This window comes from Nerophis lumbriciformis, linkage group LG03 (genome assembly GCF_033978685.3).
Source record: "Nerophis lumbriciformis linkage group LG03, RoL_Nlum_v2.1, whole genome shotgun sequence".
Taxonomy (NCBI): domain Eukaryota; kingdom Metazoa; phylum Chordata; class Actinopteri; order Syngnathiformes; family Syngnathidae; genus Nerophis; species Nerophis lumbriciformis.
The window spans coordinates 39514609-39541518 of record NC_084550.2 but is presented as its reverse complement, the minus strand read 5'-3'; the positions used below and the strand labels follow the sequence as shown (position 1 = coordinate 39541518).

Here is a 26910-nt window from a genome sequence, read left to right as displayed (position 1 = left end):
ACATATTTTTTAGATGTTTACAGGACTTAATTTTTACATATTTTTAGATGTTTACAGGACTTTATTTTTTAGAGGTTTTTAGGTGTTTACAATACTTTATTTTTAGATAATTTTAGATGTTTACAAGACTTAATTTTTTAGATGTTTTTAGATGTTTACAGGACTTTATTTTTTACATGTTTTTAGGTGTTTACAGGATTTTATTTTCATATGTTTTTAGATGTTTACAGGACTTTATTTTTAGATGTTTTTAGATGTTTACAGGACTTTATTTAGATGTTTACAGGACTTTATTTTTACATTTTTTTTTATATGTTTACAGGACTTTATTTTTACATATTTTAAGATGTTTACCGGACTTTAATTTTACATATTTTAAGACAGGTCTTTATTTTTTAGATGTTTTTAGGACTTTATTTTTAAATATTTTTAGATGTTTACAAGACTTTATTTGTTTACATGTTTTGAAATGTTTACCAGACTTTAATTTCAGATGTTTTTAGATGTTTACATGACTTTATTTTTACATGTTTACAGGACTTTATTTTTACATATTCTTTAGATGTTTACAGGACTTTATTTTTTACATGTTTACAGACTTTATTTTTAGATGTTTTTAGGACTTTATTTTTAGATGTTTACAGGACTTTATTTTTTACATGTTTTTAGACGTTTACAGGACGTTATTTTTACATGTTTTTAAATGTTTACCGGACTTTAATTTTAGATGTTTTTAGATGTTTACAAGACTTTATTTTTAGATGTTTTTAAATGTTTACAATACTTTATTTGTCAAGGCCACACTTCAGGGCCTCCTACTTATGAATAATTGTGTAATACCAACTAATGATCAATATCACAACATTCTTATGCTGGTATTCTTTGTGCAAGGACAAAGGGTAGTTGCTAACTAAACATAAACAAGGAATTAATTGGAATACATTCCTTCACTACCAACGTACAAGTACAGGCCAAACGTTTGGACACACCTTCTCCTCATTCATTGTGTTTTCTTTATTTCCTACATTGTAGATTGTCACATCAAAACTATGAATTAACACATTATGTACTTAACAAAAAAAGGTGAAATCACTGAAAACATGTTTTATATTCTAGTTTCTTCAAAATAGACACCCTTTGCTCTGATTACTGCTTTGCACACTCTTGGCATTCTCTCCATGAGCTTCAAGCACACCTGTGAAGTGAAAACTGTACGAAAGAAGACGAAGAAACACTCTTGTGTCTATGGAGGAGCAGGCAAGTCCAGAAATCTTTTATACTTAATGTTTGCTTATAATGTTAACCATACCGGTTTTGAAGTACAGTGGAACCTCGATTTACAAACGCCTCCATTTGCAAACATTTCGGTTTACAAACGTGTATATAGTGTCAAATAGTCCTGTGTGTGCCAACCATGCTTGTGTTTGAACGCTTCATTCATCCATTTTTTTTTGTCCTGCTGGCAGCTATTTTGTGCTTGCAGACTTATTTCACAGTGGAAAAGATATTGAGCTGCTGCATCGCCTCTGAGTTGGTGAAAGTTAATTACAGACAATAAATCATGCCTTTCACCTGGATAGTAGAAGGCTGTGCACATAAACCGAGAAGTTGATCAACTTAGACATCCAATGTATTCCCAGAGATGGTGTAAGACACAAAAAGACACTCCTTTGCGGAACTTTCTTTTTTTTAACCCTTTGTTGGGATTATGATGAATTTTTCTTCTAAACTGGAAGATAAGAACATCCCATCAGTCGGCATTCCCAGTGAGAGCACACATTGTACAGTAAGTGATTGTTTTATCCTGTTTGTAGTTTGTAAATCTTGTTTAGCACTTAGCAATACTGCTACATGATGCTTAGTGTTTCAAGCTAAATCTGTCCAGCACACAGTTTCTAAAACTTGTAGCTCATCCTCCTTATGTTCAGGCTCAAAAATGTCAGGTTCTGGATCATGTGTCCCAAAGTAGTCTTTGTTGTCTTCCATGAAGTTTGCCGTAACATAGTGGTGTTGTTGTTGTGAGAAATAACAGAAGTTGTGATGTGTCTGTGAAATGAATATGCTTCAAATGACCGAAATAGGTAAACATTACAGTACCGTACTTTTCGGACTATAAGTCACAGTTTTTTTCATAGTTTGGCCAGGTTACAGTGCGATTTATATATGTTTTTCTTCTTCTTTATTATGCATTTTCGGCAGGTGCGACTTATACTCCGAAAAATACGGTACATGTTTTCTTGAATGTTACTGCATTACATATACAGTGCATCACAGTGCTTTACTTTTTGTTATATTAAAGCCTTATTCCAAAATGTCATAAATTCATTTTTGTCCTCACAATTCCACAGACAATACCCCATAATGACAATGCTGTCACGGCACACACCAGTGTGCATTCATCTCTGCGCTGCGTCCGGCTGCAGCAAGCAGCGGCAATCAATCACCAGCAATCAACGCACCTGTCGCTGATGAGAAGACTTGCCTTCTTAAGCCAGCACAACCTGCTATCCTGTGCCAGAACGTAGCGACCTGTCCTGTACAGTAAGTCAAACCTAACAAGATCAATGCACTCTTTCTCGCTCTCTGTTTCTCCCCCATCATGTTCATTTGTCTTGTGTTCTCCTTGTCGCCTTCCAGCAGTGTGTGTCTCGTCTCCCGGTATTCCCTCTGCTTCCCTGGCTGCCTCTTGGATCTCCACCTCCCGCCTGGACACGGACTTTGACGCCTCTCTCCTCCCCTCGACCTCACGTCTGCTCACGGACCTCCGAGCCAGCCTTGCCCCTCTTGGACTTCCGCCTTTCGCTCAACACTATGGCTAACACTCCTCATTTACTTCTAGCACACCATATAATTTTGGATTAGTCACACTCCATTCCCTTGTTTATTAGGGACCGCAATGTCCCTTTGGGACAAAGGACCCTATTGTATTTGTCAGGTTTTATTATTATTATACCGCCGCCTCTTTGAGCTGTAATTTGACCCCCTTAACATGCTTCAAAACTCATCATATTTGACACACACATCAGGACTGGCGAAAATTGCCATCTAATAAAAATACCAAACCCCAAAACTCAAAATTGCGCTCTAGCGCGGCCTAGGAAGAAAACACAGACAAAACTGCCTATAACTTCCAGTAGAAATGTCGTAGCGACATGAAACAAAAAACCTCTATGTAGGTCTCCTTTAGACCTACATTTCATTCTATGACACCCTTCAGCAAAAATCAAGAGGAAGTTGGCAATTCTCCCTTCAAAACAAAAGTTTTGTAAAAACAGTCACTTTTGCCTCTTTGAGCTACAATTTGACCCCCTTAACATGCTTCAAAACTCACCAAAATGGACACACACATCAGGACTGGCAAACATTGCGATCTAATAAAAAACAACAACCCCAAAACTCAAAATTGCGCTCTAGTGCCCTCTAGGAAGAAAACAGACAAAACTGCTCCTAGGAAGAAAACAGACAAAACAGCATGTAACTTCCAGTAGGAATGTCGTAGAGACATGAAAACCTTTATGTAGGTCTCACTTAGACCTACATTTCATAAATTGACAACCCCCAGCAAAAATCAACAGGAAGTTTGCAATTCCATCCATCCATCCATCCATCTTCTTCCGCTTATCCGAGGTCGGGTCGCGGGGGCAGCAGCCTAAGCAGAGAAGCCCAGACCTCCCTCTCCCCAGCCACTTCGTCCAGCTCCTCCCGGGGGATCCCGAGGCGTTCCCAGGCCAGCGGGGATATATAGTCTTCCCAACGTGTCCTGGGTCTTCCCCGTGGCCTCCTACCGGTTGGACGTGCCCTAAACACCTCCCTAGGGAGGCGTTCGGGTGGCATCCTGACCAGATGCTCGAACCACCTCATCTGGCTCCTCTCGATGTGGAGGAGCAGCGGCTTTACTTTGAGCTCCCCCCGGATGGCAGAGCTTCTCACCCTATCTCTAAGGGAGAGCCCCGCCACCCGGCGGAGGAAACTCATTTCGGCCGCTTGTACACGTGATCTTGTCCTTTCGGTCATGACCCAAAGCTCCTGACCATAGGTGAGGATGGGAACGTAGATCGACCAGTAAATCGAGAGCTTTGCCTTCCGGCTCAGCTCCTTCTTCACCACAACAGATCGATACAGCGTCCGCATTACTGAAGATGCCGCACCGATCCGCCTGTCGATCTCACGATCCACTTTTCCCTCACTCGTGAACAAGACTCCGAGGTACTTGAACTCCTCCACTTGGGGCAAGATCTCCTCCCCAACCCGGAGATGGCACTCCACCCTTTTCCAGGCGAGAACCATGGACTCGGACTTGGAGGTGCTGATTCCCATCCCAGTCGCTTCACACTCGGCTGTGAACCGATCCAGTGAGAGCTGAAGATCTTGGCCAGATGAAGCCATCAGGACCACATCATCTGCAAAAAGCAGAGACCTAATCTTGCAGCCACCAAACCAGATACCCTCAACGCCCTGACTGCGCCTAGAAATTCTGTCCATAAAGGTTATGAACAGAATCGGTGACAAAGGGCAGCCCTGGCGGAGACCAACCCTCACTGGAAGTTTGCAATTCCCCCTTCAAAACAAAAGTTTTGTAAAAACCGGTCACCTTTTAAAAAAAATTATCTCCTCTGAGCACGTTTGTCGTGTCGGCTTCAAACTAGCACAGGAGAGAGATTGAACCCTTCTGATTAAAAGTTGACGAAAGAGTTTTAATTACTAGCTCCGGTTTGGATTTTATGTGCCGTCAAAGTCGGTCCCGTCCATCGCTGCTTGCAGCTTTAATTATTATTATTTTCTTATTTAGATATATTGTTCATATATATAAATAGACAGAGTTAAAACGACATACCTCCTGTATGTGCTGTTTTCTTCCCCTGTACACACATAACAAATGTAATTTTTTGTTTTTGTTTTCAAATGTATTAAAACTAAAAAAAAATCACATGTACATAAGTATTCACAGCCTTGGCTCAATACTTAGTTGATGCACCTTTGGCAGAAATTACAGCCTCAAGTATTTTTGAGTAGGATGCCACAAACTTAGCACACCTATCTTTGGGTAGTTTCACACATTGCTCTTTGCAGCACCTCTCAGGCTCCACCAGGTGGCATGAGGAGCACATGGCGCCTGGCTTTCATGCAGAAGACTTTAATCGTTGTCTCATCAGACCAGAGACTTTAGTTTCCCATGGTCTGGAGTCTTTCAGGTCCATTTTGGCAAACTTTTAATTCAGGAATGGCTTCCGTCTGGCCTGATTGGTGGTTTGGTACAGAGATGGTTGTCCTTCTGGAAGGTTCTCCTTTCTCCACAGAGGAATGCTGTAGCTCTGACAGAGTGACCATCAGGTTCTTGGTCACCTCCCTGACTAGACTAAGATGAATGCAGCAATGTACAGAGACATCCTGGATGGAAACCAACACTTCATCCAACGTGCTGGAGCTTGAGAGGTGCTGCAAAGAGCAACGTGTGAAACTACCCAAAGACAAGTGTGTCAAGTTTGTGGCATCCTACTCAAAAAGACTTGAGGGTGTCATTTCTGCCAAAGGTGCATCAACTAAGTATTGAGCCAAGGCTGTGAATACTTATATACATGTCATTTATTAGTGTTTTATTTTTATAACATTTGCAAATTTGAAAGGACATTGAATTGGTCACATCTAGTCTTAGACTTAGATTGGTCATATCTAGTCTTAGACTTAGATTGGTCACATCTAGTCTTAGATTTAGACTGGTCATATCCAGTCTTAGACTTAGATTGGTCACATCTAGTCTTAGATTTAGACTGGTCACATCCAGTCTTAGACTTAGATTGGTCACATCTAGTCTTGGACTTAGATTGGTCACATCTAGTCTTGGACTTAGATTGGTCACATCTAGTCTTAGACTTAGATTGGTCACATCTAGTCTTAAGACTTAGATCGGTCACATCTAGTCTTGGACTTAAATTGGTTACATCTAGGGTTAGACTTAAATTGGTCACATCTAGTGTTAGACTTAGACTGGTCACATTTAGTCTTAGACTTAGACTGGTCACATCTAGTCTTAGACTTAGACTGGTCACATCTAGTCTCAGACTTAGACTGGTCACATCTAGTCTTAGATTTACATTGGTCACATCTAGTCTTAGACTTAGATTGGTCACATCTAGTCTTAGACTTAGATTGGTCACATCTAGTCTTAGACTTAGATTGGTCACATCTAGTCTTAGACTTAGACTGGTCACATCTAGTCTTAGATTTAGACAGGTCACATCCAGTCTTAGACTTAGATTGGTCACATCTAGTCTTAGACTTAAAATGGTCACATCTAGTCTTAGACTTAGATTGGTCAGATCTAGTTTTAGACTTAGATTGGTCACATCTAGTCTTAGACTTAGATTGGTCACATCTAGTCTTAGACTTAGATTGGTCACATCTAGTCTTAGACTTAGATTGGTCACATCTAGTCTTAGACTTAGATTGGTCACATCTAGTCTTAGACTTAAAATGGTCACATCTAGTCTTAGACTTAGATTGGTCAGATCTAGTTTTAGACTTAGATTGGTCACATCTAGTCTTAGACTTAGATTGGTCACATCTAGTCTTAGACTTAGATTGGTCACATCTAGTCTTAGACTTAGATTGGTCACATCTAGTCTTAGACTTAGATTGGTCACATCTAGTCTTAGACTTAGATCGGTCACATCTAATCTTAGACTTAGACTGGTCACATTTAGTCTTAGACTTAGATTGGTCACATTTAGTCTTAGACTTAGATTGTTCACATCTAGTCTTAGACATAGATCGGTCACATCTAGACTTAGACTGGTCACCTCTAGTCTCAGACTTAGACTGGTCACATCTAGTCTTAGATTTACATTGGTCACATCTAGTCTTAGACTTAGATCGGTTGCATCTAGTCTTAGACTTAGACTGGTCACATCTAGTCTTAGACTTAGATTGGTCCCATCTAGTCTTAGATTTAGACTGGTCACATCCAGTCTTAGACTTAGATCGGTCGCATCTAGTCTTAGACTTAGATTGGTCACATCTAGACTTAGACTTAGATTGGTCACATCTAGCCCTAAATTTAGATTGGTCACATCTAGTCTTGGACTTATATTGGTCACATCTAGTCTTAGACTTAGATTGGTCACATCTAGTCTTGGACTTATATTGGTCACATCTAGTCTTGGACTTATATTGGTCACATCTAGTCTTGGACTTTGATTGGTCACATCTAGTCTTAGATTTAGATTGGTCACATCTAGTCTTGGACTTATATTGGTCACATATAGTCTTAGACTTATATTGGTCACATCTAGTCTTAGACTTAGATTGGTCACATCTAGTCTTGGATTTAGATTGGTCACATCTAGTCTTGGACTTATATTGGTCACATCTAGTCTTGGACTTATATTGGTCACATCTAGTCTTGGACTTATATTGGTCACATTTAGTCTTGGACTTAGATTGGTCACATCTAGTCTTAGACTTAGATCGGTCAAATCTAGTCTTAGACTTAGATTGGTCACATCTAGTCTTAAGACTTAGATCGGTCACATCTCGTCTTGGACTTAAATTGGTCACATCTAGTGTTAGACTTAGATTGGTCACATCTAGTCTTAGACTTAGATTGGTCATATCTGGTCTTAGACTTAGATTGGTCACATCTAGTCTTAGACTTAGATTGGTCAGGTCTAGCCTAGATCTGACCAATCTAAGTCGTTGAGCACTCGTATGAGCGGCGAAACGTCTTCCAAAACAAACCAGGCAGTCCAGTTGTGAGGGATTGAACTGTTCACATTGTCATTAATGGGTTTTGAGTGTAGAGTGTTGAGGACAAAAATTAATTATTACATTTTGCAATAAGGCTGTAACACAACAAAAAGAGCCCTGATTACTCTCCGTATGAACTGTATATTAAAGGCCTACTAAAATGCAATTTTCTTATTTAAACGGGGATAGCAGGTCCATTCTATGTGTCATACTCGATCATTTCGCGATATTGCCATATTTTTGCTGAAAGGATTTAGTAGAGAACATCGACGATAAAGTTCGCAACTTTTGGTCGCTGATAAAAAAGCCTTGCCTGTACCGGAAGTAGCAGACGATATGCGCGTGACGTCACAGGTTGTGGAGCTCCTCACATCTGCACATTGTTTACAATCATGGCCACCAGCAGCGAGAGCGATTCGGACCGAGAAAGCGACGATTTCCCCATTAATTTGAGCAAGGATGAAAGATTCGTGGATGAGGAAAGTGAGAGTGAAGGACTAGAGGGCAGTGGGAGCGATTCAGATAGGGAAGATGCTGTGAGAGGCGGGTGGGACCTGATATTCAGCTGGGAATGACTAAAACAGTAAATAAACACAAGACATATATATACTCTATTAGCCACAACACAACCAGGCTTATATTTAATATGCCACAAATTAATCCCGCATAACAAACACCTCCCCCTTCCCGTCCATACAACCCGCCAATACAACTCAAACACCTGCACAACACACTCAATCCCACAGCCCAAAGTACCATTCACCTCCCCAAAGTCCGTACAGCACATATATTTCCCCATAGCGGCACGCACGTACGGGCAAGCGATCAAATGTTTGGAAGCCGCAGCTGCATGCGTACTCACGGTACCGCGTCTGCGCATCCAACTCAAAGTCCTCCTGGTAAGAGTCTCTGTTGTCCCAGTTCTCCACAGGCCAATGGTAAAGCTTGACTGTCATCTTTCGGGAATGTAAACAATGAAACACCGGCTGTGTTTGTGTTGCTGCAGCCGCCTGCAATACACCGCTTCCCACCTACAGCTTTCTTCTTTGCTGTCTCCATTGTTCATTGAACAAATTGCAAAAGATTCACCAACGCAGATGTCCAGAATATTGTGGAATTTTGCGATGAAAACAGACGACTTAATAGCTGGCCACCATGCTGTCCCAAAATGTCCTCTACAATCCGTGACGTCACGCGCTGACGTCATCATACCGAGACATTTTCAGCAGGATATTTTGCGCAAAATTTTAAATTGCACTTTAGTAAGCCGTATTGGCATGTGTTGCAATGTTAAGATTTCATCATTGATGTATAAACTATCAGACTGCGTGGTCGGTAGTAGTGGGTTTCAGTAGGCCTTTAACCGCATGTATATAAAACCCTGATGGAGGTTTTGTAGAGCGCTTTATAGTTCAGACTAGAGCAAATCCCATTGGCTCTATTGTTAGCTGACTTTTGCTATCATTTATTTACGAGTTAGAATGCATCAAAACAATTTAAACATGTTACATTCCATAGGGATTGTGAGTGATAGGACAACATTCCAAAAAAAAGTGCAGTTCCTCTTGAAGAGGCATCAACTTAATAAATACACCGTCACTTATTTGCGGATGGCGTGATGGAGGCTTCTTTATTTTAGCATGCATTTGTGTCGAGCTCATTTGAAGGAAGACCAGCGAGACGAGTGGATGCCTCACATCAAGTGTGTGGGAGTAAGACAGAAGAGAGCCTGTCTGCTCATGGCTATGTCGTCTCTGGAGGTCTTCCAGTTCTGGCAACATTAACCAAAGCAATTAGTGGTGCCGCGCTCCTTTTGATCCTCTTATTTGTATTCTTCTCACCTACTGTAGCGCTATCCGCATTCTCCAACCTAAAAAAAAAAAAAAAAAAAAAAGCCAACTAAATTCCAGAGTACCGAAGTAGCTGAATGTGAGCTTCCATGCAAGCCTTTTATTGTTCACCTGATGATTTGACTTGACACAAAAAAAGCAGCCTCGGCGATGTTTATTAGAGGAGCTTTTATAGCACCTCTGTTGGCACTCGTACTAGAGACTGTCTTCCAGTCTGCCACACTGCTTTGCTCCTAAACCTGTCTTCTGACCGTGAAATAACAACAAGACACACCACGTTTTAATGCCGTTTCAACTTAATGACGTTTTCACAGTGACGAAGCTCCTAACCCAAAATACTCGCGTCTCACATCAATGTCCCTAATTAAAATGAAGTGGAGTTGAATCAGTCAGTTTAATTTTAACACGTAACATGATTTTAAATCACTAAAACACACGTCTCCATCAGGGGGGTGTCCTAAGTGCGGCCGGGCGGCTTATTTTGTAATGGCTCGTTTTAAAAATTTGGTAACTTTAGTATGGGGAACATATTCACCATTAATTAGTTGCTTATTAACATGCAAGTTAAGAACATATTGGGTCTTAATTAGTCATTATTAAGTACTTATTAATGCCTTATAGCAGGGGTCCCCAAACTACGGCCCATGGGCCGCATTTGGCCCCCCAGCATCCAAAATCCGGCCCACGGGAAGTCCCAAGTTAAAAAAAAAGTTATTTATTTTTTTATTATTATTTTTTAAATATTTCCTTTCTAATCCATTTTCTACCGCTTGTTACTCTCGGTGTTTCCTGGCCGCTCAGGCAAATCATATTGTCTAAAAATGAATTTCTCCATCGATAACGTGACAATGTTAAATGTCAAAACAGATTAAAAAGACAATATATATATATATATATATATATATATATATATATATATATATATATATATATATATATATATACATACTGTTAATATGTGTATATATATATATATATATATATATATATATATATATATATATATATATATATATATATATATATATATATACTGTGTATATATATATATATATATATATATATATATACTGTGTATATACTGTGTGTGTATATATATATATATATATATATATATATATATATATATATATATATATATATACACATATATACATATATATATATATATATATATATATATATATATAAATAAATATACTGTGTATATATATATATATATATATATATATATATATATATATATATATATATATATATATATACTGTGTATATACTGTGTGTGTATATATATATATATATATATATATATATATATATATATATATATATATATATATATACATATACATATACATATATATATATACACACACAGCCCGGCCCCCGGCCAAATTTTTTTTAACCCAATGTGGCCCACGAGTCAAAAAGTTTGGGGACCCCTGCCTTATAGTAACACTTTAGTATGGGGAACATATTCACCATTAACTAGTTGCTTATTAACATGCAAATTAAGAACATATTGGGTCTTAATTAGTCATTATTAAGTACTTATTAATGCCTTATAGTAACACTCTAGTATGGGGAACATATTCACCATTAATTGGTTGCTTATTAACATGCAAATTAGTAACATATTGGCTCTTAATTAGTCATTATTAAGTACTCATTAATGCCTTATAGTAACACTTTAGTATGGGGAACACATATTCACCGTTAATTAGTTGCTTATAAACATGCAAATTAAGAACATATTGGCTCTTAATTAGTCATTATTAAGTACGTATTAATGTCTTATAGTAACACTTTAGTATGGGGAACATATGCACCATTAATTAGTTGCTTATTAACATGCAAATTAAGAACATATTGGCTCTTAATTAGTCATTATTAAGTACTTATTTTGCCTTATAGTAACACTTTAGTATGGGGAACATATTCCCCATTAATTAGTAGCTTATTCACACGCAAATTAAGAACATATTGGCTCTTAGTTAGTCATTAAGTACTTATTTTGCCTTATAGTAACACTTTATTACGGGGAACACATATTCACCATTAATTAGTTGCTTATTAACATGCAAATTAAGAACATATTGGCTCTTAATTAGTCATTATTAAGTGAAGTGAAGTGAATTGTATTTATATAGCGCTTTTCTCTAGTGACTCAAAGCGCTTTTACATAGTGAAACTCAATATCTAAGTTACATTTAAACACGTGTGGGTGGCACTGGGAGCAGGTGGGTAAAGTGTCTTGCCCAAGGACACAACGGCAGTGACTAGGATGGCGGAAGCAGGGATCGAACCTGGAACCCTCAAGTTGCTGGCACGCCCCCTCTACCAACCGAGCTATACCACATTAGTAAGTACTTATTAATGCCTTATCCTGCATGGCCTTATTATACAACCAGTAAGCCATTAACTAAGAGTCTTCCCTCAATAACCTCAGAATTATTGCTTATTAGTAACCCTAACACTAACCCTTATATGTTCCCCTAGAATCCAAATAACTCTAAATTAAGACTTTGTTACTTAGCATATGTTCCCCATACTAAAGTGTTACCAACAATTGTATCACAACAAAAGTGGAAATAAAGAGCAGGTGTAATGTAACAACAGCATGTTGCGAAATTGACACTAACAACACAAATTTTTACTTTAAAACTGTCATTTAAAATAATAATAATAATAATAATAATAATAATAATAATAATAATAATAATAATAAAATAGAATGGAAGAACATATCCAAAGTGGATCTAGAAATGTAAGCGTTCAAAGTTAAAACAATATTTATTGGCAAATAACACTTTTATTAATGGGATCCTTTTGGATCGCCGAGGCCTTTCTTATTTGTTTTTACTGTCACTGTTAAAAAAAAGAAAAGAATGAATCAAAATCAATATTGTTACTAATGATTTACCTATTTAAGGCTGCAATTACTTTACATTAAATATTTAATTTAAATGTTTTGGGGAACATATTTTGTGTTTTTTCCATAAAAATCTGGGTTTTAGGCATACATTTTTTTTTGGAACGATTTGAATGAAGTGTTGAAAGGACAAATAATAATAATTTATGTTTCTCACATTTTGTTATGTTACAAGCTAATTCCAAAATGTAATTTATTCATTTTATATATAATAAGCACAGTGGCCTGTCACGGCCCGGGCACATGCCAATGCGCACTCATCAATAAGCCTCGTGGAGTGCACCATCTCCAGCTCGCGTCACTCCGGCAGCAGCAAGCAGCTGCAATCAATTTGCACTCAGCGCACCTGTCAGTGATTAGCTTCCTGGGCTTCTTAAGCCAGTGCAGACCTGCATTCTGAGCCAGAACGTAACCATCTGTTCGCGTACAGTAAGCCACGTCATGCTCTATGCTCACTCTTGCTCTCTGTGTTTTCTTCCCCGTGTTATTGATTGTCTCGTGTCCTCCTTGCCGCTCCAATCTACAGACCCCCGTTCCCGCGTTGACGAGCAGTGTGTCTCGTCATTCCTTGTTCCTCTGTTTCCCTTGGACACGGACCTCCTACGCCCCGCTGTAGCCCCCAACTTACTGCTTTTTTCACGGATCTATGAGCCTGCCCTGCCCTCTTTTGGACTTGCCTCTCGCTCAACATTTACGGTAACACTCAACAGTTAATTCATACACATAGTCGCACACACCATACACTCTCTTGGATTTTGTCACACTCCATACCCTTCTTTATTATTATTATTGTTTGTTATATATATATATATATATATATATATATATATATAATAAATCATAGATCCAAACAACGCCCCTTGTTGTCTGTGCCGTCTACTCCCCCCTGTACACAACTGTCATAACGTGGACTGTGGGGGGTTTGTTTTCCCGAGATGCAAGAAAAGTTGGAGTGGACATGGCGTGAAGGTAAATACATAATTTATTTTAACACTAACAAAAAGGTGTAAACAAAAGGCGCGCTCAAACTTAGCTATGAAAACAAAAACTAGCACAAAGGCAAAAACTATGGTCATGAAATAAATAACACTTACTGTGACCAGAATGAACAGCATGAACTATGATAAACATGAGGTAGCATGGGTAGTAGATGTAACAGAGGTATCAGATTTAATGTCGCCAGGCTGACTTCCTGGCAACTATCGGTTTAAATAGTCGTGAACATGATTAGCAACAAGTGCGTGAGTGCAAACGTGAAACAGGTGGAACTAATGGGTTGCTATGGTGACCAAACAGGAACTAAAAAGAGTCCAAAAACCAAACAGGACATAACTTAAACAAAACATGATCACAGACATTGATGCCTGGCGTGAGAATGCCAGGCATCATCGTGTTTGGAGGACAATACCATCCCAACAGTGAAGCACACCTCATGCTGGGGAGATGTTTTTCAGCAGCAGGAACTGGCAGACTAGTATGGATTGAGGGAAATATAAATACAGCAATGTACAGAGACATCCCGGATGAACAAAAAAAAAGTAATCAGAGCAAAGGGTGGCTATTTTGAAGAAACTAGAATATAAAACATGTTTTCAGTTATTTTACCTTTTTTTGTTGAGTACATCACTCCACATGTGTTCATTCATAGTTTTGATGTGACAATCTACAATGTAAATAGTCATAGAAATAAAGAAAACACATTGAACTAGAAGAGGCAATTCCTGAAGAAATTGCATGTAAATTAAAGTACCAATGATTGTCACACACACACTAGGTGTGGCGAAATTATTCTCTGCATTTGACCCATCACCCTTGATCACCCCCTGGGAGGTGAGGGGAGCAGTGAGCAGCAGCGGTGGCCGCGCCCGGGAATCATTTTTGGTGATTTAACCCCCCCAATTCCAACCCTTGATGCTGAGTGCCAAGCAGGGAGGTAATGGGTCCCATTTTTATAGTCTTTGGTATGACTCGGCCGGGGTTTGAACTCACAACCTCCCGATCTCGGGGCGGACACTCTAACCACTAGGCCACTGAGTAGGTATTTAATGAGTTGAAATGGTTGGTGTTGGAATGCTCCAATGCTGAAGTTAAACTGAAATTCTGGATTTTTTAAAATAATTGTTGAAGTAGAGCACACAATTCCCAAACAGGCTGAATATTTTAAAGCTGGAACAGTTTGAATCAGATGAAAAATGTGGGAGTTGTGGAACTTTGGAGAATGTCCCATTGATTTCAATGGGAATTTCCAAAAAATCTGGGAATTTCGGGAAAGGCGGGTATTTTTTGGAAAATGGTAAAAAACTTGAAAGGTCTGAATGAGTTGAAATGGTTGGTGTTGGAATTTTTCAATATCGGTCGAGAAATGTTGAAGTAGTAATATGTTGAATTGAAAAATGGTATTACGGAATTCCTGGAACTTCGGAAAAACCGTGAATTTTTCCAGTTCAAAAAACAACTTCATTTTTTTCCTAATTAAGAGGAATGTTTTGACGGGGGAACGGTTGAAATGCGTTGAAAACTGTGGAAGGAGTAGTCGCCAGAATAAAGGGTGGAAATAGGGCTTTGGAAAACCAGGAGTTCTTGTAAATCCTGGAATTGTTTTGAACTTGGAAAAATGGGCAGTTTAAATTTCCAGGATGGTGGAATGTGTTGAAGGTGGAATGGTTTGAATCGGTTGAAAAATGGCCAATTAATTTTGAATGGGAACATTGCCCCGGGAAACCTGGAATTCTGGGAAATCTGGGATTTTTTGGAATTTGTTAAGGGAAAGCCCGCGATTCCAGAATAAACTGAACAGTTTGAAGTTGGAACGTTTTGAATCGGGTGAAAAATGTGGAAGGTAGAGCGCGATACCTCGGTTGGCCATGGCTGTCTCGATGATATCCAGTGTAGGGTCGTCTTCACAAATATCGTAGGGCATGTTGCCGTCAGAGTTGACCGCCAGCAAATCTGCTCCGCTGTGGAATGTTAGCAAACGTTTGAAGGAGTTGATCAGTTTCCAGTGTCCAGGTCATCTTACTGTGCGATGAGGAGCTTGACGAGGCCCGCGTGGCCACACGTGGCGGCGGCGTGCAGCGGCGTCCACAGCTCATTGTCCTGAGCGTTAACGTTTGCGCCTCGGTTGAGCAGGATCTTCACCATCTCCTCGTAGTTGTCTATGCAGCACTGTGCGGGTGGAGAGAGACAGACGGAAGAGAGTTACGATCTACTTCAGCAAGAAGAACTGGCAGGAAAAGGATTGGAAAATATATCAAACCCAGCAATATGTTTGGAGGAGAAAAGGTGAGGCCTTTAATCCCAGGAACACAATCCTACCGTCAAGCATGGTGGTGGTAGTATTATGCTCTGGGCCTGTTTTGCTGCCAATGGAACTAGTGCTTTACAGAGAGTAAATGGGACACTGAAAAAGGAGGATTACCTCCAAATTCTTCAGGACAACCTACAATTATCAGCCCGGAGGTTGGGTCTTAGGCGCAGTTGGGTGTTCCAACAGGACAATGACCCCAAACACACGTCAAAAGTGGTAAAGGAATGGCTAAATCAGGCTAGAATGAAGGTTTTAGAATGGCCTTCCCAAAGTCCTGACTTAAACATGTGGACAATGCTGAAGAAACAAGTCCAAGTCAGAAAACCAACAAATTTAGTTGGTCAAAAATTCAAGCAGAAGCTTGTGGATGGCTACCTAAAGCGCCTTATGGCAGTGAAACTTGCGAAGGGACATGTAAGCAAATATTAACATTGCTGTATGTATACTTTTGACCCAGCAGGTTTGGTCACATTTTCAGTAGACCCATAATAAATTCATAAAAGAACCGAATGTTTTTTGTGACCAACAAGTATGTGCTCCAATCACTGTATCACAAAAAATAAGACTTGTAGAAATGATTGGAAACTCAAGACAGCCATGACATTATGTTCTTTACACGTGTATGTAAACTTTTGACCACGACTGTAAATTCGTTGCACGTACAAATCATTGATTTTCGTACTTAATGTTATACTGTTCATTTGTTAAAATGTCTCATATAAACAACTTTGCAGTTATATATTTTGGTATTTTACACATGCTAACTGTTAATTTTTTTTTTAGCTAAGTTTGCTAGTATACACGTCAGAGTCCGACATGTCGGTAATTGACACAAGTTATACTAGCCTTTTTTAACCAAGTTTACAGGTATGCACCTTAGTCATATATTTTGGTTCTTGACACATGCTAACTGTTAGCATGCTATCGTTAACATGTTATCATGCCAACATTAGCTTTTTAAAGTGAAGTTCCCCTTTCAGGTTTATCAATCAATCAATCAATCAATGTTTATTTATATAGCCCTAAATCACAAGTGTCTCAAAGGGCTGCACAAGCTACAACGACATCCTCGGTACAGAGCCCACAACGTCCTGCCCTCCTTAAATTCACTGACTTCCTTTTTCTAGTCCCGATAAAATCGACCAATTCCCTTTTAAATGTATCTTGAATTGGTAGCTATCTTTCTATTCGGGCTCCAGTACTATGGAATACCCTCCCGGTAACAGTTAGAGATGCTACCTCAGTAGAAGCAATTAAGTCCCATCTTAAAACTCATTTGTATACTCTAGCCTTTAAATAGACCCCTTTTTTAGACCAGTTGATTTGCCGTTTCTTTTATTTTCTCCTCTGCCCCCTCTCCCTTGTGGAGGGGGAGTTACACAGGTCCGGTGGCCATGGATGAAGTGCTGGCTGTCCAGAGTCGGGACCCGGGGTGGACCGCTCGCCTGTGCATCGGTTGGGGACATCTCTGCGCTGCTGACCCGTCTCTGCTCGGGATGGTTTCCTGCTGGCCCCACTATGGACTGAACTCTCACTATTATGTTGGATCCACTATGGACTGGACTTTCGCTGATATGTTGGATCCACTCTGGACTGGACTTTCACAATATTATGTCAGACCCACTCGACATCCATTGCTTTTGGTCTCCCCTAGAGGGGGGGTTTACCGACATATGCGGTCCTCTCCAAGGTTTCTCATAGTCATTCACATCGACGTCCCACTGGGGTGAGTTTTTCCTTGCCCTTATGTGGGCTCTGTACCGAGGATGTCGTTGTGGCTTGTGCAGCCCTTTGAGACACTCGTGATTTAGGGCTATATAAATAAACATTGATTGATTGATTGATTGATCTTTTGGAAGGCAAACTTGCCAAACTTAGATCAATATACTTGAAATGTATCAATCAATCAATCAATCAATCCCAATTTTTAAATCAGGTGATAAAAATAATATGAACAATTATAGGCCAATTTCAATTTTACCAACATTTTCAAAAATATTTGAGAAAGTGGTCTATTACCGACTGAATGGCTTTCTGGAAAAACTAAATATCCTTGTCCCCTCCCAATATGGTTTTCGTAAAAAAAGCACCACCTGTACGGCTATACTCGACCTCTTGGAAAAGGTCAATGAGTGTATTGAAAAAGGAAAATGCGGTATTGGCATTTTTTTGGATCTATCCAAGGCCTTTGACACAATAGACTTTGAGATCTTATTGTATAAGCTATATCACTATGGTGTCAGAGGGGTACCTCTAGATTGGTTCCGCTCTTACCTATACGGAAGGCAGCAATGTGTATGCGTCAATGATCACAATTCACCCTGTATGACCATAAATTATGGGGTTCCCCAGGAATCCATCTTGGGGCCTCTCCTTTTTATCCTATACATAAATGATTTTGTAAACTCCTCCGAAACTTTTCATAAAAGAATTTTTGCTGACGATACAAATTTGTTTACCTCACACAGGAGCCTACACGATCTACAAGTAACTGTCAATTCAGAGCTTGTGAAAGTGGATTCCTGGTTCAAATGCAATAAGCTCTCACTTAATGTAAATAAAACAAATTTGATTCTATTTCGTTCTAAAAAAAAAACGGACAAATACTGAGCACTGCCATATCAACATCAATGGGCAGGAAATACAGAGAGTGTACTCCACAAAATTCCTGGGGGTCATCATTGACGAATACCTCAATTTCAAATGTCACATTAGCCATCTGTTAAACAAATGATCCAAATATGTTGGCCTGTTCTTTCACCTTTGTCATTATCTTCCTCTTTATGCTCTACTCACCCTATATAAAACTGTCTTTGAACCACATCTAAACTACTGTAATGTCCTCTGGTGTAACACCTTCCCTACCTACCTTCACAAATTAGAATCCATGCAAAAGAAAATCATACGGGCCCTGTCATGGTCCAAGTTGAATGCCCCCACTCGACATCTATTCCATAATTATCATCTCTTAAGACTGACAGAGTTCAATATTTATCAAAATGCTTGTTTAACCTATCAAGTCATTTACAGGCTGAATCTTAGGCTCTGTAGCTTGGTTCCTATCTACCATCCCCAGCATGCCCACAACACTCGTAACTTAGATCTGATATCAGGTAAACATCGTTTACTGGATTGTACCGCTCGAAGTGTTGTATGCAGGGGACCAAAGATTTGGAACCGGCTTAATGAGAGCCTCAAGATGCTGTATCCATTCTCCAACTTCAAAAAGAAACTGAAAACTTACCTATTAACCACCTATATTTAATGCCTCATGTGGGGTAGACTAATGTTGGGTTTTGCATGGTTGAATGAATGTATGTATGTATGTGTATGCTTGCTTTAGTACTATTATCTTGTGTTAATCATATAGCGTTGTTTTTTTTTTGTTTGATTTGTTGTTGTTGTGCTTGCTACAATGTTTCATCATTCCATGTATATACTGTCCTCTGGACCCCCTGTCAAAAGCTTCTTCTAGCTTATTTGGGGGACCCTTTCACGTACCAACATCTTTAAATGATGATATTCACTACCATTGTAATTGTTATATGGTATTGTGAATAAACTAAACTTGAAAACTTAAACTTGAAACTAAAAAAGTTGACTTTTATAGCCCTTAATCACAAATGTCTCAAAGCCACAAGCCACAACGACATCCTCGGCTCACATCCCCCAGTTTCGGTATATAAATCGATCTACCGATATATCGATCAATCATAGTAGTTACACCTCTATATATATATATATATATGCCCAAGGGGGGTAAGGGGGGATGAGCCTCCCAACCAGACAAAATTACTGACCCAATTAATGACCCAAGCAAATGGACAACGGATAATGAACGCAGTCTGTATATGTAGCAAGGTCTGAAAAAACTCGAAAGGTCAACAGAGGGAACAAATGAAGGGATGCTTAGGAACGGCAGTCGTTACAACAATCTTTGTTGGACTGGCTGCAGAAACTGATCAGATGGAGGAGAAGCCAGGTCTGGAGGCTCCCCACAGTACCCAGAATCTCCAAGCAACACAAATCTCCCAACTCGGCCGAAAATCGGAAAATCGCAGCGTGAAGTTAACCTGTCACCAACAGCAAGGAGTGGACCGAGCTGGATGAAGATGTAGATAAAACCCTGGAACTCATTCTTAGAGGTGATGCAAACCAGAAACTCCCAACTGTGTGCTCCCTCATAATAGTCATAGGAGCTGAAGTGGAACAGAAGCAAGCACCATGAAACGCGGCAAAGCTCTAATCGGCGTGAAGTCCGGCTAAGCCAGCTGAGGCAGGAACTGAAATCCTTGAGACGCCAGTTCAAGGCAGTCAAGGAAGAAGAGAGACATGCTCTGTCGGAACTCGCTAACGTCAAAAGAAAGAAGCCCATCACGTTGAGCAGGGCCAAATGGCACCAAAGGAAGGGAAAGGAAAGAGTTCGGAAGCGATGTGTCATAATTGGCAACTCCTTCACCTTTACTAAGAGGCTACTAGGCCAGAAGCGAAGTGGCCACCTCGCTTGCCCCGTAGAAGAAATCCACCATCATCTCAGGCCTCGTTTACACTAAGCCGGATAAGGTCATCCAGGGTAAATCCCACCTAACCTTATCCGTGTCCACACACAACAATGCCACCGTTTAAGACCCCCTCCCCCCTAGGTCAGCCGGCGCAACGTGACCTAATACGCATGCGTGGAAAATGCGCTTGTCATAGTCACTTTCGGTGTTGCTTTGTGTGCAAGTTCTTAAATTTAACTTATCTGAACAATAATAATAACAATAAATTGTATTTATAAGGCGCCTTTCTGGGCACTCAAGGACACCGTACAAAATCAAAACAATAAAATCAAATTGGCTAAAAAACAACAACAACAACAACAACAAAGTTAGAGAAGAGAAGATGATTACAATGAATAAGCAGTCAGGAATAGGTGTGTTTTGAGTCTTGATTTGAAGAGGGATATTGAATCTAAGTTACAAAGGTCTGGTGGTAAAGAGTTCCAAAGATCTGGGGCAGAGCAGCTGAAAGCTCGGGCACCCATGGTGGACAGTTTAAATAAAGGGACAGTGAGATGGATGGATGAAGAGGATCTTAGGGAACGTGAGGGCGTGGCGACATGGATCAGGTCAGAGAGATATAACGGAGAGAGGTTATGGATGGCTTTGAAAGTGAGGATAATTATTTTAAAGTGGATACGATGTTTGATGGGTAGTCAGTGGAGTTGCTGCAGAACAGGGGTGATGTGCTGGATTGAAGGGGTTCTGGTGATTATCCGGGCTGCAGAGTTCTGGAGAAGCTGAAGTTTGTGAAGTGACTTGTGAGGGAGACCAAACAGGAGAGAGTTGCAGCAGTCCAGGCGAGAGGTGACCAGGCTATGGACTAGTATGGCAGCAGTATGTGGGGTAAGGGATGGGCGAAGTCGATTAATGTTCCGGGGATGAAAGTAAGCAGACCGGGTAATGCTGTTTATGTGGGCTTGAAAGGAACGTGTGCTGTCGAGGATGACACCCAGACTCTTGACTTGGGAGGAGGGTGAGACAGAGGAATCGCAGAGAGTAATGGACAAGCTATCCAGTGTTCTGGTATTTCAATTGACTGGAATCCAGTGTGCTGTGGGGCCCTATTGTAGTGAATCACACCTGATCCATCATAAATTAATCAAATCTTTATTAGACATGTAAACAATGTGATGACATTTTTGAGACAACAATCAGACTAGGGATCTAGATATCTGGTCAAGACACTCCTCACTCTTTTGCCTTCACCTTCATTGTCCATTCCTTTTTGGTGACTTTATATACTCTGGACCGAGACGTTGAGTCCGCGACATACATGGCGGACAATAACTGATACAGTCTGCTTTGCCAGTCCAAATGCATTCGCCGTTTTCCGTAGTCTTCCCTTGACGGCCAGGGAATACAAAGCACACGCTACCTTTTTTATCACATCCACGGGAGCTCGCATTTTTGTTGTCTCTCCTTCGACAAATGGACAAAGTTTTTCGCTAAGTAGAATCACAGCTGACCTGGACATTGGAAAGTTCTCTTGCCGTCTGAGAAGTGTTGTATCCCAAATAGCTGCAATCGCTTTCTCTTAAGGTATTCATGTGTGATTTCCACAAGCGTCTGTACATGTAGAAGACGGAGAAACACGGGCATGTCTGGATGACTCACCTTCATATTTCCAGTGGTTAGCTCCGAGTTACGAAACCGCTTTATTATGAAGCTGGCTGGGGTGCGGTCTTTCTAGCGTCACTTCCTCTCCGAACTCAGTTTGTAAACGATCAATGAGTCCATACAAAGCTAAGAGCCTGAGATTCAAGAAATACACGGCGCACTTACCCTTGTAAAAAATTATCCAAGGAAGGGGACCTTAAACGATAGTTTAGTGTGGCTGAAACGGGGGCTTAGGTTAAATAATTATTTGTTTAAGGGGTTATCCGGCTTAGTGTAGACATAGCCTCAGTCTCACCTTCAGTGACACTGCAAGAGACCAGGAGCTTGGCCCTTGCAAAGCACTGGTGACACCCCCAGAACCAGTGTCCCAATTCAACAGTGATGAACTCACCCTGGCAGAGGTAAAGCAAACTGTCAAAGCTTCCTGGGCTCAGTGGTGTACCCTACAAGATCTATAAACAGTGCCTACAGCACCTCAAACATCTTTGGAAGATTTTGAAGATGATATGGTGGAGAGGGAAATCCCCAGCCAGTGGAGACATGCTGAAGGCGTTTTGGATCCCAAAGGAAGAGAACTCCAGTGGCATCGAGCAGTTTGGTATAATCTCGCTACTCAGCTACTTTAAGATCGTGTCCCAAAGGCTAAATGAGTTCCTCATAAAGAACTCTTACAGAGAGACCTCTGTCCAGAAGAGGGAGTGGAGTCCCTGGTGTGTCGAGGGCATGCAGGAGTGGTGAAGCAATTGAGGGAGGGAAGGTAAACCAAAGTAGACTTGGCAACTCACTGGCTTGACCTAACCAACACTTATGGTTCCATCCTGCACAAACCGGTAGAATCAGCGTTGACAAGACACCACGTTCCTGGGAAGATCTACAACAGGGGTCTCAAACACGCGAGAGTTTTCTATGAATGCCGCTTGACAGTGTCATACTTGTAAACCCTCCCGATTTTTCCGGGAGACTCACGAATTTCAGTGCCCCTCCCGGAAATCTCACGGGGCAACCATTCTCCCAAATTTCTGCCGATTTTCACCCAGACAACAATATTAAGGGCGTGCCGTGACTGCACTGCCTTAAGCGTCCTCTACAGCAGTGTTTTTCAACCTTTTTTGAGCCGAGGCACATTTTTTTTATTGGAAAAAATCCGGAGGCACACCGCCAGCAGAAATCATTTAAAAAACGAAACTCAGTTGACAGTAAAAAGTCGTTGTCGCAATTGTTGGATATGACTTTAAACCATAACCAAGCATGCATCACTATAGCTCTTGTCTCAAAGTAGGTGTATTGTCACCACCTGTCACATCACGCCGTGACTTATTTAGAGTTTTTTGCTGTTTTCCTGTGTGTAGTGTTTCAGTTCTTGTCTTGCGCTCCTATTTTGGTGGATTTTTCTCTTTTTTTGGTATTTTCCTGTAGCAGTTTCATGTCTTCCTTTGAGTGATATTTTCCTGCATCTACTTTGTTTTAGCAATCAAGACTATTTAAGTGATTTTCATCCTTCTTTGTGGGGACATTGTTGATTGTCATGTCATGTTCCGATGTACTTTGTGGATGCTGTCTTTGCTCCACAGTAAGTCTTTGCTGTCGTCCAGCATTTTGTTTTTGTTTACTTTGTAGCCAGTTCAGTTTTAGTTTCGTTCTGCATAGCCTTCCCTAAGCTTCAATGCCTTTTCTTAGGGGCACTCACCTTTTCTTTATTTTTGGTTTAAGCATTAGACACCTTTTTACCTGCACACTGCCTCCCGCTGTTTCCGACATCTACAAAGCAATTAGCTACCGGCTGCCACCTACTGATATGGAAGAGTATTACACGGTTACGCTGCCGCGCTCTAGACAGCACCGACACTCAACAACGCCACATAATTTGCAGATTATAATTACTGGTTGTCAAAAAATATTTTTAATCCAATTAGGTGAAATTACATAATCTCCCACGGCACACTAGTGTGCCGCGGCACAGTGATTGAAAAACACTGCTCTACAGCCTGTGCAAACAGCGTGCCGGCCCAGTCACATGTTATATATGGCTTCTGTAGACACACGTAAGCGACTGCAAGACATACTTGATCAACAGCCATACAGGTCACACTGAAGGTGGCCGTATTAACAACTTTAACACTGTTACAAATATGCGCCACACTGTGAACCCACACCAAACAAGAATGACAAACACACATCCCCCCCCGCCCCCGCCCCCGCTACCACCAAACCCCATTCACCCCGCCCCGAGTTAGGGCTGCAAGGTGTTCTGGGTATTTGTTCTGTTGTGTTTATGTTGTGTTACGGTGCGGATATTCTCCCGAAATGTGTTTGTCATTCTTGTTTGGTGTGGGTTCACATTGTGGCGCATATTTGTAACAGTGATAAAGTTGTTTATACGGCCACCGTCAGTGTGACCTGTATGGCTGTTGATCAAGTATGTCTTGCAGTCACTTATGTGTGGCTGCAGAAGCCTCATACAACATGTGACTGGGCCGGCACGCTGTTTGTATGGTGAAAAAGCGGTCGCTAAAGGCAGTGCCATCACGGCACACCCTTAATATTGTTGTCCGGGTGAAAATCCGGACAAATTCGGGAGAATGGTTGCCCCGGGAGATTGTCGGGAGGGGTACTGAAATTCGGGAGTATCCCAGAAAAATCGGGAGGGTTGGCAAGCCATTCAAAGAAGGTGAATTCATTAAAAAGTGCATGTTAGATATGTTTTAAGAAATCTTTTCTTGCGGCCCAGCCTCACCCAGTTTCTGCATCCAGTGGCCCCCAGGTAAATTGAGTTTGAGACCCCTGATCTACAACATTATCATGGAATGGTAAAATTATTTCAACGGAGGTGTCTCCTCAAGCCAACTAACATCCGCCTGGAGAGAGGCATAATTATAATACAATCTCCATGTCACTCTTCTCTTTGGCCATAAACATGATTGTCTTTCTGTGATTAATCGCGATTAATTTGGAGTTAACTATGGACAATGTGAATAATCGCGATAAAACATTTTATAGTTTAACAGCCCTTATATATATATATATATATATATATATATATATATATATATATATATATATATATATATATATGTATATATATATATATATTTATTTATATATATATTTATACAATAAAAAGTTTACATACACTAAAGAACATAATGTCATGGCTGTCTTGAGTTTTCAATCATTTCTACAAGTCTTATGTTTTTGTGATAGAGTGATTGGAGCACATACTTGTTGCTCACAAAAAACATTCATGAAGTTTGGTTCTTTTATGAATTTATTATGGGTCTACTGAAAATGTGACCAAATCTGCTGGGTCAAAAGTATACATACAGCAATGTTAATATTTGCTTACATGTCCCTTGGCAAGTTTCACTGCAATAAGGCACTTTTGGTAGCCATCCACAAGCTTCTGCTTGAATTTTTGACCACTCCTCTTGACATAATTGGTGCAGTTCAGCTAAATGTGTTGGTTTTCTGACATGGGCTTGTTTCTTCAGCATTGTCCACACGTTTATGTCAGGACTTTGGGAAGGCCATTCTAAAACCTTCATTCTAGCCTGATTTAGCCATTCCTTTACCACTTTTGACGTGTGTTTGGGGTCATTGTCCTGTTGGAACACCCAACTGCGCCCAAGACCCAACTGATGATTTTAGCTTGTTCTGAAGAATTTGGAGGTAATCCTCTTTTTTCATTGTCCCATTTACTCTCTGTAAAGCACCAGTTCCATTGGCAGCAAAACAGGCCCAGAGCATAATACTACAACCACCATGCTTGACGGTAGGAATGGTGTTCCTGGGATTAAAGGCCTCACCTTTTCTCCTCCAAACATATTGCTGGGTATTGTGGCCAAACAGCTACATTTTTGTTTCATCTGACATCACATCGACAAAGATAAGACCTTCTGGAGAAAGGTTCTGTGGGGATTATAAATCAGAGGAAGGTTACATTTTAAATAAATATATTTACATTTAATATATTTTTCTCCTGGTCCTTATTTTAATAGCTCATAAATAATATAAATTATTATCGATATAAAACATTGATGTCCTGCTGAGAGGCAGCCACATGAGTAGCAAATCCAAAGTCTATGATTGGTGCTTTAGGAAACCGGGGGCTGCCAAAAAATAACAAACACATCATAGCAGTGACCTTTGGGCCTTAAATGTAGTTTCATTTTATATTTGGATCGATCAGTGTTCTTCAAGACTGGACCAGTTGTGAACATAAACACAAACACGACTGTGGCTGTAAAGAAATATGTGTAAGTTGTACAAACATTCTTTGTTTTATCAACCCATTCCCATTAAGGACAGATGGAAAGCAACATAGACTTTGAAATGAAAGGGGATGGTGGTGATCTCTCTTTAAATGAGATGTCACATCCATCTCAGCTGGTCTTACACACACACACACACACACACACAAACACACACACACACACACACACACACACTCTTGTATTTTTTATCTTCTTGAGACCGCCGAAAAATGCCTACATCTTTAGGACCACCCTTTTTATATATATAAAGATTTGTATTTACAACATTAATAATATATACATACTATGCAAATATTAAAAAGCTTGTTGTGAAAAATTTGTTGGAATTTCACAAGAAAAAGGTCACAATTTCACAAGAAAAACTCAGAATTTCGGCAGTATCATTATACAAGTCGTAATTTTACACGACGCAGGTCAACATTTTACAAGAAAAACTGAACATTTGTGTAATATTATGAAAAAAGTTGGAATTTTACTAGAAAAGCCTAAAAGTTTGGCAATTTCATGAAAAGAGTCATAATTTTACTCGACAAAAGTCACAATTTCAACATGAAAACTTAGACATTTTGGCAATATTATAATAATAATCAGAATTTTACTCTGCAAAATTTTACTCAAAAGATTTCACTATTTTACAAGAACAAAC

At 40.1% G+C, this 26910-nt stretch overlaps 1 protein-coding gene across 6 annotated transcripts in view; it reads right to left on the bottom strand.

The window, feature by feature from the left end:
- Nucleotides 1-26910, bottom strand: part of ppp1r16b (protein phosphatase 1, regulatory subunit 16B) — a 276451-nt gene that overhangs the window by 45273 nt on the left and 204268 nt on the right. For all 6 annotated transcript variants that reach the window (XR_012050324.1, XR_012050325.1, XR_012050323.1 and 3 more), the window contains exons 4-5: nt 15545-15690; nt 15379-15482 (exon numbers count right to left, since the gene is read on the bottom strand). Coding sequence is in view for 2 of the 6 variants with exons in the window: in XM_061937730.1 (XP_061793714.1) it covers nt 15379-15482; nt 15545-15690 (250 nt within the window). In the remaining 4 variants the exon portion in view is untranslated. The remainder of the gene's footprint in view (nt 1-15378; nt 15483-15544; nt 15691-26910) is intronic.